Source organism: Rhinolophus ferrumequinum, chromosome 13 (assembly GCF_004115265.2).
Source record: "Rhinolophus ferrumequinum isolate MPI-CBG mRhiFer1 chromosome 13, mRhiFer1_v1.p, whole genome shotgun sequence".
NCBI lineage: Eukaryota > Metazoa > Chordata > Mammalia > Chiroptera > Rhinolophidae > Rhinolophus > Rhinolophus ferrumequinum.
In genome coordinates, this window is record NC_046296.1 from 67,711,078 (window position 1) to 67,724,829 (window position 13,752).

Below are 13,752 nucleotides of genomic sequence, written 5' to 3' on the forward strand. Positions count from 1 at the left end.
GGGCTGGAGCCCAGAGTTGGCACATATTGGATGGGGAAAGTAGTGAGGCCACATCCTTCCTGAAAAAGTGAGTGCTGGTAACCAGAAGTCACGTGCGGGGGCGTGTAGAGAGCCCTGCGTGTCTAAGGAGGACCACGGTGTCTGGAGGCCATGAAGTGGACCTTGGAGCCAGGAGTTGGATCCCTAGGCTCAGATTGCTGGGGAAAGGGACAGGAAGGCCAGTGGGTGACAGGGGACATGTAGGCTGTTCATATGCTAGTTGAACAGATGCAGGCCCCACCGGTTGTCCCTGAGGGGTTAGGGCTGAAAGGAGAGCTAGGAAACGGGGTACTGGGGCAAGATCTGCATCTCCTCGGGACTCTGATGCCTGATGCCTGCTCCTTGGACAGCTGACCAGGTCACACTCGGAAGGGTGGCGCTATGACCACTCACGTGGAAGGCTTTTGCTACACCTGCTGTCTGTCTGTCTGTCTGCAGGAATTCACTCCTTCTGGCATGACCAGGTCTTGGATGCTGGATCCCCAAGATGCTGGCTTTCATTTTAGAAAACAAGAGTATGTTCCCAGTGGTTCGCTTTTACTCCACGTCGTAGCCGAGTGGGTTGTCTGAAATGTGCTTCTTAATTATGGATAACCATGTTGATTTTGAAATTGTACTTGCCTTTAGCAATGGCCGTTTGTAAAGCACGCAGTTACTGTAAGCATTCACATTGACCCACACAGAGAGAAGGCAGTGTGCAAAACATACTTTAATATATTATAATGTCTGACGACCCATCAAACCAATACTTAAGAGCATCATATATACAGAAAAAATATATACAGATTATCCTCCCAAAATTCAGACGTCCTATATACACTCAAGACAAAGCCTTAAAATCTTGCAGCTTCATTTGTCTTTCTCAAATCATAGTTGATTAAATAGTCCTTTCAACAAGGGGGTAGCCCACACAATCCATTATTGCCTGATAGAGGTCTATTGCAACTTTGTTAGGATCTAGGGACCCAACGACTCGATTCCAAACTCCAGACAGGAATAGACAGGAGCCTACATTTCAGATGGTTCAGTCAAATGATCTCACTCATCTTTACACTTAAAAGAAAACAGGTAACTTTCATATCATTTATCACTAAATAACGGAGATGATTCGCACTTTTTAAATCCAATATGCAATTACTCATATCTGACGCATCTATGTTTCTTAAGACAAAATTCCAATGACGTTGTTACAGTGTAGACTTAAGCAATAATTAAAGGTGCCACGAAATATTCGCCCTTCACACTGAAATTGAGCTACCTCTATGAAATTATCCTTTGTTTTCCCTAAAAAAGGAACATATTTCATAAAACTGAGGACTCACATTTAAAACTGAAAAAAATAAAGCAAAATGTTATAGAATCCAAATTTGAATTTTATGGCAATGCTAAAAGTCTTTGTTTCTCCCCTTGAAGAAGAATTAACATTTGAATAGTTTAAACATTAAGGCTTTGCAAATCTTGATAGTGCATAAGGAAGGGAGATGATAGTATAAAAGGAACTGGATAATGTATAAAGGAACTGGATAACGTATTTAAAATACTGTAGCTTATTTCTTAAGTGCAGCTTTTTTTTTGTTTGTTTTGTTCTGTGTTATATTTCTCTTTGGGGAAAGAGAAATATAGTTTCCCTCAGCTTGAGAAAAATTCACTCTGACTCAGAGGACCTGGGCTTCCGATTTGGATTTTGTTTCAAATAATGTTGACTGAGTACTTGCTGTATACTAGGCAATGTCTTCGGTGATTTCACATTATGTGATCTTTCTTTTTGAACTTACTATTATTGAATAATGTGAAAATCAGCAAAATACACTCGTGTTAAGTAAAAAACCTGTTTTGTGTTTATCCTGATTATGTTAGCATCATCATAGATTAGACGCTATCAAAATCCATAGGGGGGAAAAAACTTTCTAGTTCATTTTTCTCTTAAAAAGTAAAACTATAAATTTGAAAATTCATGACAACTCGATGGGACAAAAACACATTTTAGTTGATTTATAGTGACCTAAAATTTGAAGTAGGACTATCTCTTCTGAGGAAAATAATCACAAAGAACAAGCCTTTCAAAACCAGCAAGTCCTGAACACGGATTGTGGAGTTTCCGCATGGTGGTGTAATGCAATCAGGCAACCCTTAAGCGCCTCCTAGTGACGCACAGTGGAATGGCACCTGGATTAAAAGTTTTCTTGCTTGGGCAAAAAATTTTCCATGATTTTGCTTTTTTGAAACAATGACAGGAAATTATTATTTTGGAGGCAATGAGATACTATCTAGGTTACATAAACAAACGGCATGTGATTATTTCCAGAAAGAGAGGACTCTGTTCCCTGACCTAGTCTAAGTCACAATTTTCCTTTAGCACTTTATTAGAGCTAGAAAAGAAAGGCACTGGACCTTGTCTTTCTGACCTAATCTGAAATAAGGTTAAACCTTATTTCAAGTGAGTAGGAGTTAATTGGGAAAAGTTATATTGTGCCACGGCTTTATGTACATAAAAACCCAGTGCATTCTACACTCGTTAACACAGTTTTTCCTACAGGCTGTGTCCGGTGCTTTTCAGGAGCAGCTCATGGTAGTCCAGAGATACGGGGACAGCCATCCACTTAAGTCAACTCGCATCTTTCTGCTTCACAGACTCATGTGGCTTGAATATAGAGGTTCACACAGCTGCCCAAGCACTGACCCCCTTGTCGACTTCACCATGAAATGAAAAGTGTATCTTGGTTTTGCTAAGAATCTTGGAAGAGAAAAGAGAGCGAGGGAGATAGCTAACATTCTCGGAATAGTCAGCGTGGGCCAGGGGCCACGCCTGAGCATCCAGGCCTGCATTGTCCTCCTGGGTACTTACTGAAGACTGATAAGATTATCGTTTCTTATCCTTTGAAATACCTGTTGACTATTTCTGAACTTCTGGGGAGAAAGTCAAGGATTGCAGTGGTATAAGGGCAGACAAGGAAAGCATTACAAGTAGAAATGTTCGGGACAGAGATTTTGCAATTTTTTCAGATGTGAAAATTGGCATTTCGGTATTTAGCAGAAAACATTTGAGTATCATATGAACAAACTGGAAAAAATTACTTCAAAGTGGAAATACAGGGGTCATATTAAACAAGGCTCAAAAGACCAGTACCAAAATAAACTAATTAATTAAAGTTAATGGATTTTGCATCGTCTATGGAATTCGATTATCCAAGTTATGAGTTCGGTAACCACAGAGAATCAGATGTCAAGTGCAACAGAAAATCAGCTTTAGGGCCCCTGAGAAGTGCCACCAAGAAGCCTGGCGGATGGTGCAGGCGGTACGCTGAGTCTGAGTGAGAGTTCCACATGGGCCACAGGCCGGTCCGCCGTCAGCCTTACCAGTCCAGCCTGAGGTCTGCCTTGCTCCACATATACTTTCCTCCTCGCTTCAGAAACATCTTTTCATCAAAGCCACTGAATTTTATAGCTGCTTCTACTCCAACATCCAGGATGGACTTGGAAGGTTCCTTCCGCCCGTTTGTACAGTTCAGGAAGCGCATCTAGATAGAAATTCATGACAGAAATTGGGGCATTTCCATACACTTTATCCTGTACAACTCAATTTTGAGGGTTCACCCAAAATGATGGCTGAGATTGCAATCATCTCAGCACATGTGTACAGAGAATTGTGGGCCAGATTCTCGACTGAGGGTGCTGCACTCCTTGGACCCCACCTCTACTCAGCCAGCTCACGTGAAGTCCCATAAAGGCGTTACATCAATTAATTGTCTACATGCTGCATGTCCCTCCATTGTGTGTGTGTGTGTGTGTGGGGGGGGAGTCATCAGGAAAGACTTTCAAAAAACGTTGACATCTAAATGATGCTTTGGAATGGTAAGCTGCAAGGAACAGCATGGTGTGTTTAGGAAACTGCAGGTCGCTGGTGTTGCTGGAGTGAAAACTGTGCAGGCATGAATATATAAGCGTAACTAGTAATAAAAAGTTTCTTTAGAGGAAGGGAGAGAGAAGGATAAGAATGGAGATGCAGAGGCCGAGGCACTAGATCGGGAGGAGTTCTGTAAGCCCAGTGAAGGCTCTTGGTCTATACCCTTCAGCATCCACCATATAGGCAGGAATGAGGTCCTCACACGTCTATGACCTACCATCGACCCTGAGCATTTTCTAGGAGCGCTAGTAGTATTCATGGAATCCACATGTTCTTAAATTGCCAAAAGCAAATTGTGGGACCTCTGTGTTTGTTCCAACTGTGTGAAAGAAGACAGTTGGTGGAGAAAGGTTTGTCAAAACCTCCAGCCAATCGTGATAATTTGGCTTCCCAAAATGAATTCTGTTTGAATTCACCCCTCTACCTTGAACCCACCAACTGAACAATTGTATTGTCACTTTTCTCCTAATGCCCTGGAAGAAAGCTCATGGTGACAAAAACAAAATGGCTGTGAAGGGTCTTGGACTAACTTAAAATAATAAAATACCAAGTCACAATAAGCATTTCTCAAAATACCACAGTCAATTTAAATACTGAAGCCATGGTTCTTGGTGGAGCTCATTTCTTAAAAACAGCTCTTTGAATGGAATTATTTGCTCTTTGCTAGAGGTTTATGAATCTAGACGAAAACAAGCAAACAAAAAAGAGAGAAGGGAAAGGAAGAAGTGATGTATTTTTCAGTGTTGAGAGGGTAGCTTTTCCTTTTCCTTTGGAAGGCAGTTGGGGTAAGGATAATGTAAGTGGCTTTTGAAGAAGAGCCTCGTCTCACCAAAGTCAAGATTATCAGAGGGTTAGCTGACAGAATCTGAGGTATTAAAGGTATGTAAAGTGTAATATGACTTCCCTTTAAAGTGCCCTGGGTGCCCTGTCACCAGAGAACCCCTAGCCCAAGATGGTCCCACTTTGTGTCGTGTCAGCTTCGATGTGACAACCATGGATCCTAGCCACATGGGAGAAACCATCATCTGGGGTTTAGTGCAAACACAGGGACCGGGTCAGGCCAGTACCTGCCCAAGTGCCAAGGTCAGAACTTGACACAGTGAAGTCAGGGCTCCATCATATTCAGGCCAATCAGTGACGATCAACATATGAAATGCTGGCTGAGAAGAACAAGTGTGGACTAAATGATTGCACTCATTATAACTTGGGCTGAATTAATTTTAAGGGATAATTTTATAATTCATTAGAAACACTCACGTATTCGTCCAGGATAAGGTAGGAGTCTTTCATCTGCAAAGGAGAGATTAAATACACATTTAGTTTTAAGTGTATTTTTAAATATGCACGCTCTACTCTGTCCTACGACGTGTGTGTGTTATTCTGGCTTCAGCGCTTCTTAAATTGCTTGAGCATCTGTGGGCATGTCCTTCATGAGGTGAGCCTCCTCACCTAACACATCTGCAGGGGCATGTTTGTGTTCATTCAGATTGCAACAGATTCACGCAGGCCCAGGCCACCAGGGACAGGGTCCAATGTGGCTCTGAAAGCTCCCCTGACAGTGAAATCTCCAGGGTATTGTCCCCATTTCCTCGAGCTATGGGGGAGCCCTGTTCTGTATTATTCAATATCCCTAGTGGCTGTGTCCACTAGGCTTATAATTTCCCCCTTTGTCCATGTATGTATTACATGAAGAGAGATCTCACCACTAATCTTACACCACTGTCCTCGGTACCACTTTACCCGCTGGTGGGTAGGGCACCGCCTCGGGCTCCTTCAAAGCCCCAGCTGGGAGGTGCAGGGCGGACATTGGACCTCTGCCCTGAGGTCCCGTCCTCCACGATGCACCCTCTGACTGGCACTGTGGAGCCCTTGGCAGGATATTGTCCTCTTTGGGATCAATCTAACGGTGTGTAAAGAAAACAGCGTTTGCTGTATACAACCTTCTGGTTCGACTCTGGCACCAAACAGGACACCTCTTTGTGGCGCTCTAAGAAGTCTTCAAATTCTTCATCACTGATGATGAATCGTTCTGCTTCTCTCAGGGCATCTTCTCCAGAATTCTCGCCCTCAATTAGGAGGCACTGGAAGACCTGAAACACAAGTGTAGTATTTGCTTTGCAAGGAGATTTCCATCATTTTTTTACCCCAAACCTCATTTTCCCCAGACCCGAGCTTCATCTCTTAAGAAACGAGACTCCTTGAACTAAGGAACATTCTAGAAAGGCAGAGCTCTCTGAGGAAATGAGACCTCTCCCTGGAATGCAGGGAGTGCAAACATTCCTAAAATACAAAGTTTAAAAAACTGGTCTAGATTACAGTTGATCTAGCCTTACAATCTATTTTTTTCAGATTACGAAATAACAGATGTGTAATGAAGGAACTATGGATCATACAAAAGCGTCCATAAAATAAACAAATCATTTCAACTCCCAAACCAAAAAATAAGTATTTTCAAAATGTCATTTCCTTTGATTTTTAATATATCCTTATTAAGGCCTCGAGAATATATTGGTTTTTCAGTTAATATATAAGGACAGTCTTCCAAAGCCATTAATAGTCTTTTTCAACCTTCTTTTAAGTAAATAAATGTGTGTGTGTGTGTGTGTGTGTGTGTGTAATGTGTTATTCCATCATAAGAAATACATTGTCTGGAGAGGAAGACTCAGTCCCAGGGACTTGTTCAAGGTAACAGTAGGTGGCAGCTGATCAATGACAGAGCTGGTGCCGAACCAGGTCTGTAGGGTTTTCACGTAAGGGGGGATTCTATGCAGCACTTGATTACATTCTAGCCAGCACAGAAGTGACTTTTAATGCCCTCAATTTAGCCTTCTTTGCTTTGTTCCCTGTCCAGGCACTCCTCCTTCTGCACTCCCCAATCCTGTGACGTCTGCCTGCACTGCCCCTGGTCACATGGTGATTCTCCTATTTGCTTTCAATGCTGTCTCTCTCGGTAGGCTGCGAGCATCTTGGGAGGGAACCCCACTGACCTTTGTACCCACAGCACCCACACCAGTCCAGGCACAGGACGAGGAGAGAACCCTGGCAGGGAGGGAGCTTTCCACACAGGCGGGCATCCCAAGCTGACCTGAGTGTCAGATAGGTGATGACACATGTGGGAGGTTCCCCTGCTGACTTTGGCTCCAGAATCCACCAGCTAGAATGCGGGGGCCTCTCAGGAGAAAGCCAAGTATAGGATGTTGAAGGAGAGCAGAGTGTTCGTGTGTGTGAGAGGGGGTTGGTGGGGGTATCAAATGGGGGGGGGCCAGGTAGAGCCCAATCTGTTGCTGCTTGAGCAAGCCAGCAGGAGACAGCAAATCCTCTGGTTGACAATACCACAGGGCCTTTACCTCCCAGGAGTGCTCAGCCCTGGCATACGGCTGATGGAGGCTGCAAGCCCAGGGCCTCCCTGGAGGAGGCAGCCTTGGAAAACCAGCTCCTGAACCACATGAGTGATTACACAAGAATAGGCACCTGATCCAGGGGCATCTAGTTACATCTGCATCAATTTGCAGCCTGCGGACACTAACGATCTGATGAGGAAACTGCATTCCGAACAGGTCGCAACTAAGCCTCTCCCTCTAAAAACGTCAGGATTTTGAAAAGGCAATTTCAGAGCGAATGAGGCAATGCTCACTAGATTAAATTCTACGTGTTATCCTTCGTTGCATCTACTCTTTGTCCAGGCACAGACTTTGGTTAGCTATATAAACAATCATTAGGGCAGCTTGTCAAGGATATGTATTCATGCAAACACGCCCCCCCCCCCCCCCCGTTAATGTCTGCCCCACTCTCAACCCCCACCTGGGTGGGTATGGAGTAAGGTCCAAGAAGCTGTTTTTTAAACAGTTCCCAGAGTTGAATCTGAAAAGTAGCCAGGGGTAGGAAACTTTAATTTATAATTATGTGCAAGTATCGGCGCTTTGTGGGTGCCGCAAGGACACTGGCTTGCGGGTCTTTGAACTTCAGACATTTTAGTAGCTGACAGTGGGGCAGGTCCTGAAGCACGAACCTTGGTGAATGAGGTTTGCTACAACTGGAGGACGGCCTTGTCCTCAATGTCTTTTAATAATTCCATGAAAAATGTATTCACAGAATTTATGAAAACCAAATTGCCATTTACAAATAATCTAAGAGTTTTTAGAAAGAAATCCAGCCTTATTCTAGTTCTTAAATAAATACAGTTTCGGCTTTCTGTGGGCATGGTCTTCAGAACCCCCCCACGCACCTAATGTATCTTCTGGCCTTTATCCTCACAATATTCCAGAAGGGAATCAGTTCCAGTTTTCAGGAGGGGAAACTGAGGCTCAGAGAATGTGAGTAATTTGAAGTTCAACAGAAGAAAGAAGGAGCCAGAGCTCAGCTTCCTGGCTGGAGCCATAGCTTCAGAGTTCTCTGAACCCTTATCAGTTTTCACTTCACGGAAGCAGTTCTTTCCTGAATGTTTTTGGTTGTTGTTTGTTTTTTTTTTTAATTACAAAAAAAGCAACACTGTGTGCTTACCTTCCAGCGGACAGGGTTCAGCGCTTTAATGTGCTCCCTCATATCCTCTTCCACGTTGAATCGATTAATGACAGAATTTATCTTGAAGGCTACTTTATAATCTCGACACCACTTTCTCAGTTTTTGAAGATTTTCCACGTGGTTTATCTTTCCTTGACCACGGCCGATAAGAACATTGACTTGCTCATCAAAGCTGTCGCAGGAGATGGCAAGAATGTCCAAATATTCACCTGAGGGAAAACGACCATTTTTAATCATTTCCACCAAAGGACCAAACCCTCTTGGCTGTTTATATCTCCTTATGATAACACGTAATTTGCTTGTACCTGCACTTTAATTTAAAAAAAAAAAACGAACATTTTTCCTCCTCCTCACAAAACTCACTGAAATGTGCCTTGGTTCTTGTATAAAATAATCTTGAAAAAATACATGTAATAAGATGATGGAGACAGTTACACTCGATCGTTCTAAAACTCTGCACATGTATATGTGTGAACATTTATCAATATATTTAAATGAGGTTTCTCATGAATTGTGCATCACATCAGGTAATTTCTGAGACAGGTGGCTACTTGGGATCTGTGAGCATTTACTGATTTGCTGCTTTTCTCATTACGTAAATAAACTTGCTCTGCAGGAGAGCCACACTCTTTGGCGTCTGCTTGACATCTTTTATGTGTTTTATTCATCATCTAAATATTTATAGAGATCTGACCATATGGCAAGCACAACCGTGTTAGATGCATAGGAAGCCAAGATAATGGGAGTTTGATGGAGGACCCAGAAAATGCACGGCCCTCCCTGTAACACAGCGTATTAATAGCTGTGATAGTGGGTTGTGGAGCCCAGAAAATGCTGGTGAGAGTTATCTTTGTTTTGGTCTCTCTCCCATCGCTTTCTGTAATCTTGCTTTCTCCTCTACATTTCTTATCACTCCTGTAATTCCCTCCTAAGAGTGACTAAGAGTGACGCTGTACTTTTAGCACAGGTGTTCTTTACAACCCAGTCATTCATTGCCCGGTTCTTGCAGCTGACCAGGTGTGAGTTTTCCTCGGTTTCTTGGCTATACAGAATTGACCACAAAGTCAATCCTTAAACTTGCTCTCAAATTACAGAAACCAGAGTTTCCAAAAACAGTGAGAAGAACCGTTGTCCAATCGCTTACTTCCTATCAAACCAACAAAAAATGGTTATTTCTGTATGTATTTAAAAAAATGACACGATAGCAAATGAACAATAAGGTCAGGGTTTGCACAACTGTAAGCTATGCTCTTGTTGCCCCCAGGTGACTAAGCTACAGCCTGAGCCCTTACTACTCACCCCCCGAAACATGCAGCGGAGTCACGCTTACTCATGTTTTCTGTTATCTGTCTGGCCACGCTTGTTTACCGAGAGCCCTACCCAACTGAAATGCCATTAACCCCAAGCACAGCTTGAAAAGAGATGAGAATAAGCGTGGTGTTTGGGCTTCCTCCCGCCCGGTGCCCCGCACGCCTGGCCCAAGGTCCAGGATGGAAGGAAATACAGCAACGACGCTCGTGGCAGGACGAGCGCGGTGTGAGGCCGCCGCGGCGCGTACCGTAACTCTGGAACCACTGCTCCCGGATCAGACTGCCATTGCTGACAATGCTCACGCTGGGCAGAGCGAGGTCCTCTTTGCAAAACTTCACCAGCTTGCCCAGGTAGTCGCCCCGCTGGTGAATGAAAGGCTCCCCGCCCGAAAAGTTTATCTTCTCCATACCTGGGACAAGGGACATAGACATGTTTCCTTGTAGTTTTCCACTTCACAAACATCCATTGTTATTTCAATGGCCAAAGTCCTATTTTCTCTATGCAACAGAAGTGAAATAAAACTTCTCATTATCCTTGCCTTCTCTAACCCCAGTTCCCCGTCAACCCCACTTTATGGGAATACCATGTGTGTCACCCAGGGTCCCCCAGGATGAAAACATCACCTGAAGTTGTTTTTCCCCCCTATTTTAAAATACATCCACTGTAACGTAGACAATTAGTTACGCAGATGACAGATTTGCTTAGAAACCCAAGGGTGCAAAGAGGCAACCCTGAGACTTGTGAAGCAAAAAATGAAAGCGCTTCCCCTTCAACCTAGAACAATCCAGAATGGTTACTCTTGGGCCACTCAGCCCTGGGAGATCATTCTGCATGGATTTGGGACTTTTATTTCCCCTTTGCCTCCCTGGATGCCTCTTGTCCTGGAATACTGGACCCCCTTTCCATTGGTTTACTCCCTTATTTTGGAAAATTCTTTTTGGCGTTTGTTGAAAAAAATGTAAACTGTGAATTAAAATGAGGGATTGTATGTTTTCAAATAGATTTGTAATCAGTTGTTTGGCCACATACAATGTTCTGCGTGAAATCACTTCGCACTCTCAATTTTAGGGGCTTGCCTATGGTCTCCTAGGTTTTAATATTCTTCTTGGGAAGTCTGATAACACTCTCATAAATAATCCTTTTTAAGTGTATGGCTTTTTCCCTTCCAGAAGCTTTCTTTCTAGTGTTCTGAAATGTCAGATGATGTGCCTTAGTGGAATCTGTCCCTATCCACTGTTGGGAGCACTCTGAAGGCCCTCAATCTAAAAACACAGCCCTTTCTGTTTTGGGGATTTTTCTGATGCAGTTCCCATCTCTTCTCAAATTTACTTTTTTTCCCTTTCTGGAAATTCTATCACAGGCCTCGCCTGACCAAGGTGGGGAGAGCAGCGGATCTGCCTTCTCCGGCCTCACACCTTACTTCTCACTCACGGCCTGGCTCCCGTTCCTGAAACTTCCTGCATTCCACGGGGCAGGCAGGAGAGCCGCTAGCAGCCATTCCCCCAGCAGACATGTGCTGAAGCCACCCAGGTGCCCCGGTCAGTCACAGCAACTATGGTCATTTCTTACAGGTTGGTTCCCCTTCTTTCAATGATTTTCCTGTAATTTTGGTGGAGTGGAGGAAAGAGTAGCGGGAACGGAGACACACGCACCATTATTGATTAGAAGACCTGGAATATTTTGAAATTCAGATTTTTATACAGTGACAGTGTCACATGGGAGTTCGTTTTGAATTTGATTCGGTTCCACTCAGTTCACTGAGTCTTTGTTAGATGCGATCTGCACTAGTGGACACATCATTATCCGAGATTGGGGGACCGGCATCCCAGGAAGAGAGAACAGACGATTACAAGCTTGATGATGCAGGTGTTGTGGTCGGTGAGCGGGTGTAATGTGATGTGGCCACCACACGGCTGGCACACGGCCTTGGGGTGGGGGACCCTGCTGGTGACGCTGAGCTTGCCAAGTCAGTGCTCGCAAGCGTGGGGTGTGAAGCCACGCAAGAGACTTAAGTGGGGGAGTTAAAGCATCAACACATATTTTAGCAGAGACAAGGACATGAGATGCAGCAGTCCTGGCGAGAAATGGTGAGGCCCTCAGAGAGACCCCCCTGGGAACTTGGAATGGCGAGGCGCGCCTGCTCTTGGATCGGCTGTGGAGGACTGAGCGAGCATAACAGGGAGAAAAGAAGTCAGATCCAATCACACGCAAACCGTGTGATTTTAGGACATAAAGTACAAAGTCGGGCAAAACCTGTCTGTGTGTTACAAGCTAGTGGTACCTCTTGGGGGGCGGGGAAGGGCAGAGCTGGAAGGAAGCACGCTCTTTGGGCACTGTGATGTCTTTTTCCTGGATCTGTGGCTATTTATCAGGATGTGGTCACTTTGTGAAATCCACCCAGACGTGCCCTCAAGATGTGGGTAGCTTTGTGCATGCATGTTATACTTCTGTAAAAAAGTTAAGCCGGTTGCAGGGGGGAGAATGGGTGGTATTGCTGAGGTTGCTAGCTGAGGAGGTTCTCTGGGAAAGAAAGACAGGAGGAAGGGCAGAGTCGGAGTGCGAGATATTGCCTTTTAGTTGGAGATAACGCGTTATGTCTGAGGTGCCTCCACGTTACTAGTGGTGACTTCAGTGAGTCACCCCTGAGAGCAATGTCACTGCATCGTTTGAGTTGTACAGACTTTCTTTAACGTTCCATATTAAGAGCCCATACACATTCTAAAACGAAAGACCCAAGTACTGCATGTCATAAGTCCAAGTGTTTTTCAACTTTCCTCGTTAACCATTCCTGGAAAACTCTGGTCCATCAGAGCTTTGGACAGACTCAGTACCACCACCTGCCCACCTGCCTTGTCAGAATGCTGCGCAGACTGGGAGCCAGGCAGAAGGGGCAGGGGTGGGTTTGCTCCACTCACCCACCCACCAGCCAGCTCTGGGGTTTAGGAAGTCATAGGTACCCGTCCCCAAACTCACCTAACCTTCTCTTCCCAGAGGGCACCCTCACCTGGTGATGGGAAATGCCTAAAGTTCTGGAGAAACTCTCCAGCCTGCGCGTGCCCCCAAAGCCCTATCCCCTCAGCCTGCGGCTGATCACCTGGTTTCTTACAGGACTGGGGACTCACCGGCATCTTTGAGCATCAGCAGTCCCTTTTTGGCCTCCTCGAGGGGCAGCACGAAGGACGTCTTGGCCGTGTGGAAGCAGAAGCCGCACTTGTAGTTGCACTGGCGGGTGAAGTGGTAGTTGACGCTGGTGGGGATGACGGACTGATCCTCGCTGCCCTCCTCCTGGTTTTTGGTCCCCTCGGGTTCTTTCCTTTCCGTCAGCGTCTGTGCCCCATCAGTCCCTGCCAGCCAGAGCGTTGCCCTGAGCCAGAGGAGCAGGGGCACCAGGCTGCCCCACAGAGAGCTCAGCTGCTTCCTGCAGGTGCTCAGCACCTTTCCAGCGAAAGCCAGGGGCACGAGTAGCCACATGGTGCCAGGAGCTGTGACTGCCCCTCAGCTCGGGGACTCGCTTTATATGTGCCTGAGCAACATGTGACATGGGAAAACAGACACACCTCCTTTGACTAAGCCTCAGCTGAGTTTAAGTTTCAGTTATTCTCTTCATGAAAATGAAAGTTGGAGCCGGGCCAAGACCGAAGGCTCAGATACAGGGCAGCCGCTGCGTTTCTCTGCCCCGCTGCGTTTCTCTGCCCCGCTGCTCGCCTGTTTATCGGCTTTCTAACCGGGCATAGACCAAGATATGGGTTTCCGTCTGCATCTCTGTCTAGCACACAGCGATAGAAGTAGATGGAGAACCACCTTTTTAGTGGTCGTATTACTCATGCATGACAAAACACCTAGAAGCTTCTACCCTGTCACCCTTCACACAGTGGTCCTTCGGGGAAAGATTGCTGTGAAAGCCAGTGTTGAAAAGCATGACCTACCTGTGGAGAATGACGGCAGAATCCCATACTCTCACGTCCTCTTCAGATCAC

General features: G+C 45.2%; 1 protein-coding gene across 1 annotated transcript; it reads right to left on the minus strand.

Moving 5' to 3' along the window:
• Nucleotides 1–736: 736 nt before the first annotated feature.
• On the minus strand, nt 737–13,279 carry RSAD2 (radical S-adenosyl methionine domain containing 2). Its single transcript, XM_033125415.1, has 6 exons — nt 12,898–13,279; nt 10,023–10,184; nt 8,444–8,673; nt 5,884–6,033; nt 5,201–5,233; nt 737–3,557 (listed from the first exon to the last, which is right to left on the minus strand). The coding sequence occupies exons 1-6, from the start codon at nt 13,244–13,246 to the stop codon at nt 3,393–3,395; spliced, it is 1,089 nt and encodes a 362-aa protein (XP_032981306.1). The 5' UTR covers nt 13,247–13,279; the 3' UTR covers nt 737–3,392.
• Nucleotides 13,280–13,752: the final 473 nt, after the last annotated feature.

Coding starts and splice junctions, on each gene's coding strand:
- RSAD2 (XM_033125415.1), bottom strand. CDS start 13,246: ATGTGGCTACTCGTGCCCCTGGCTTTCGCTGGAAAGGTGCTGAGCACC. Junction 6,034..8,443: donor TGAACCCTGTCCGCTGGAAG/GTAAGCACACAG, acceptor CTTGTGTTTCAG/GTCTTCCAGTGCCTCCTAAT. Junction 5,234..5,883: donor TGCCAGAGTCGAACCAGAAG/GTTGTATACAGC, acceptor TCTCCTTTGCAG/ATGAAAGACTCCTACCTTAT.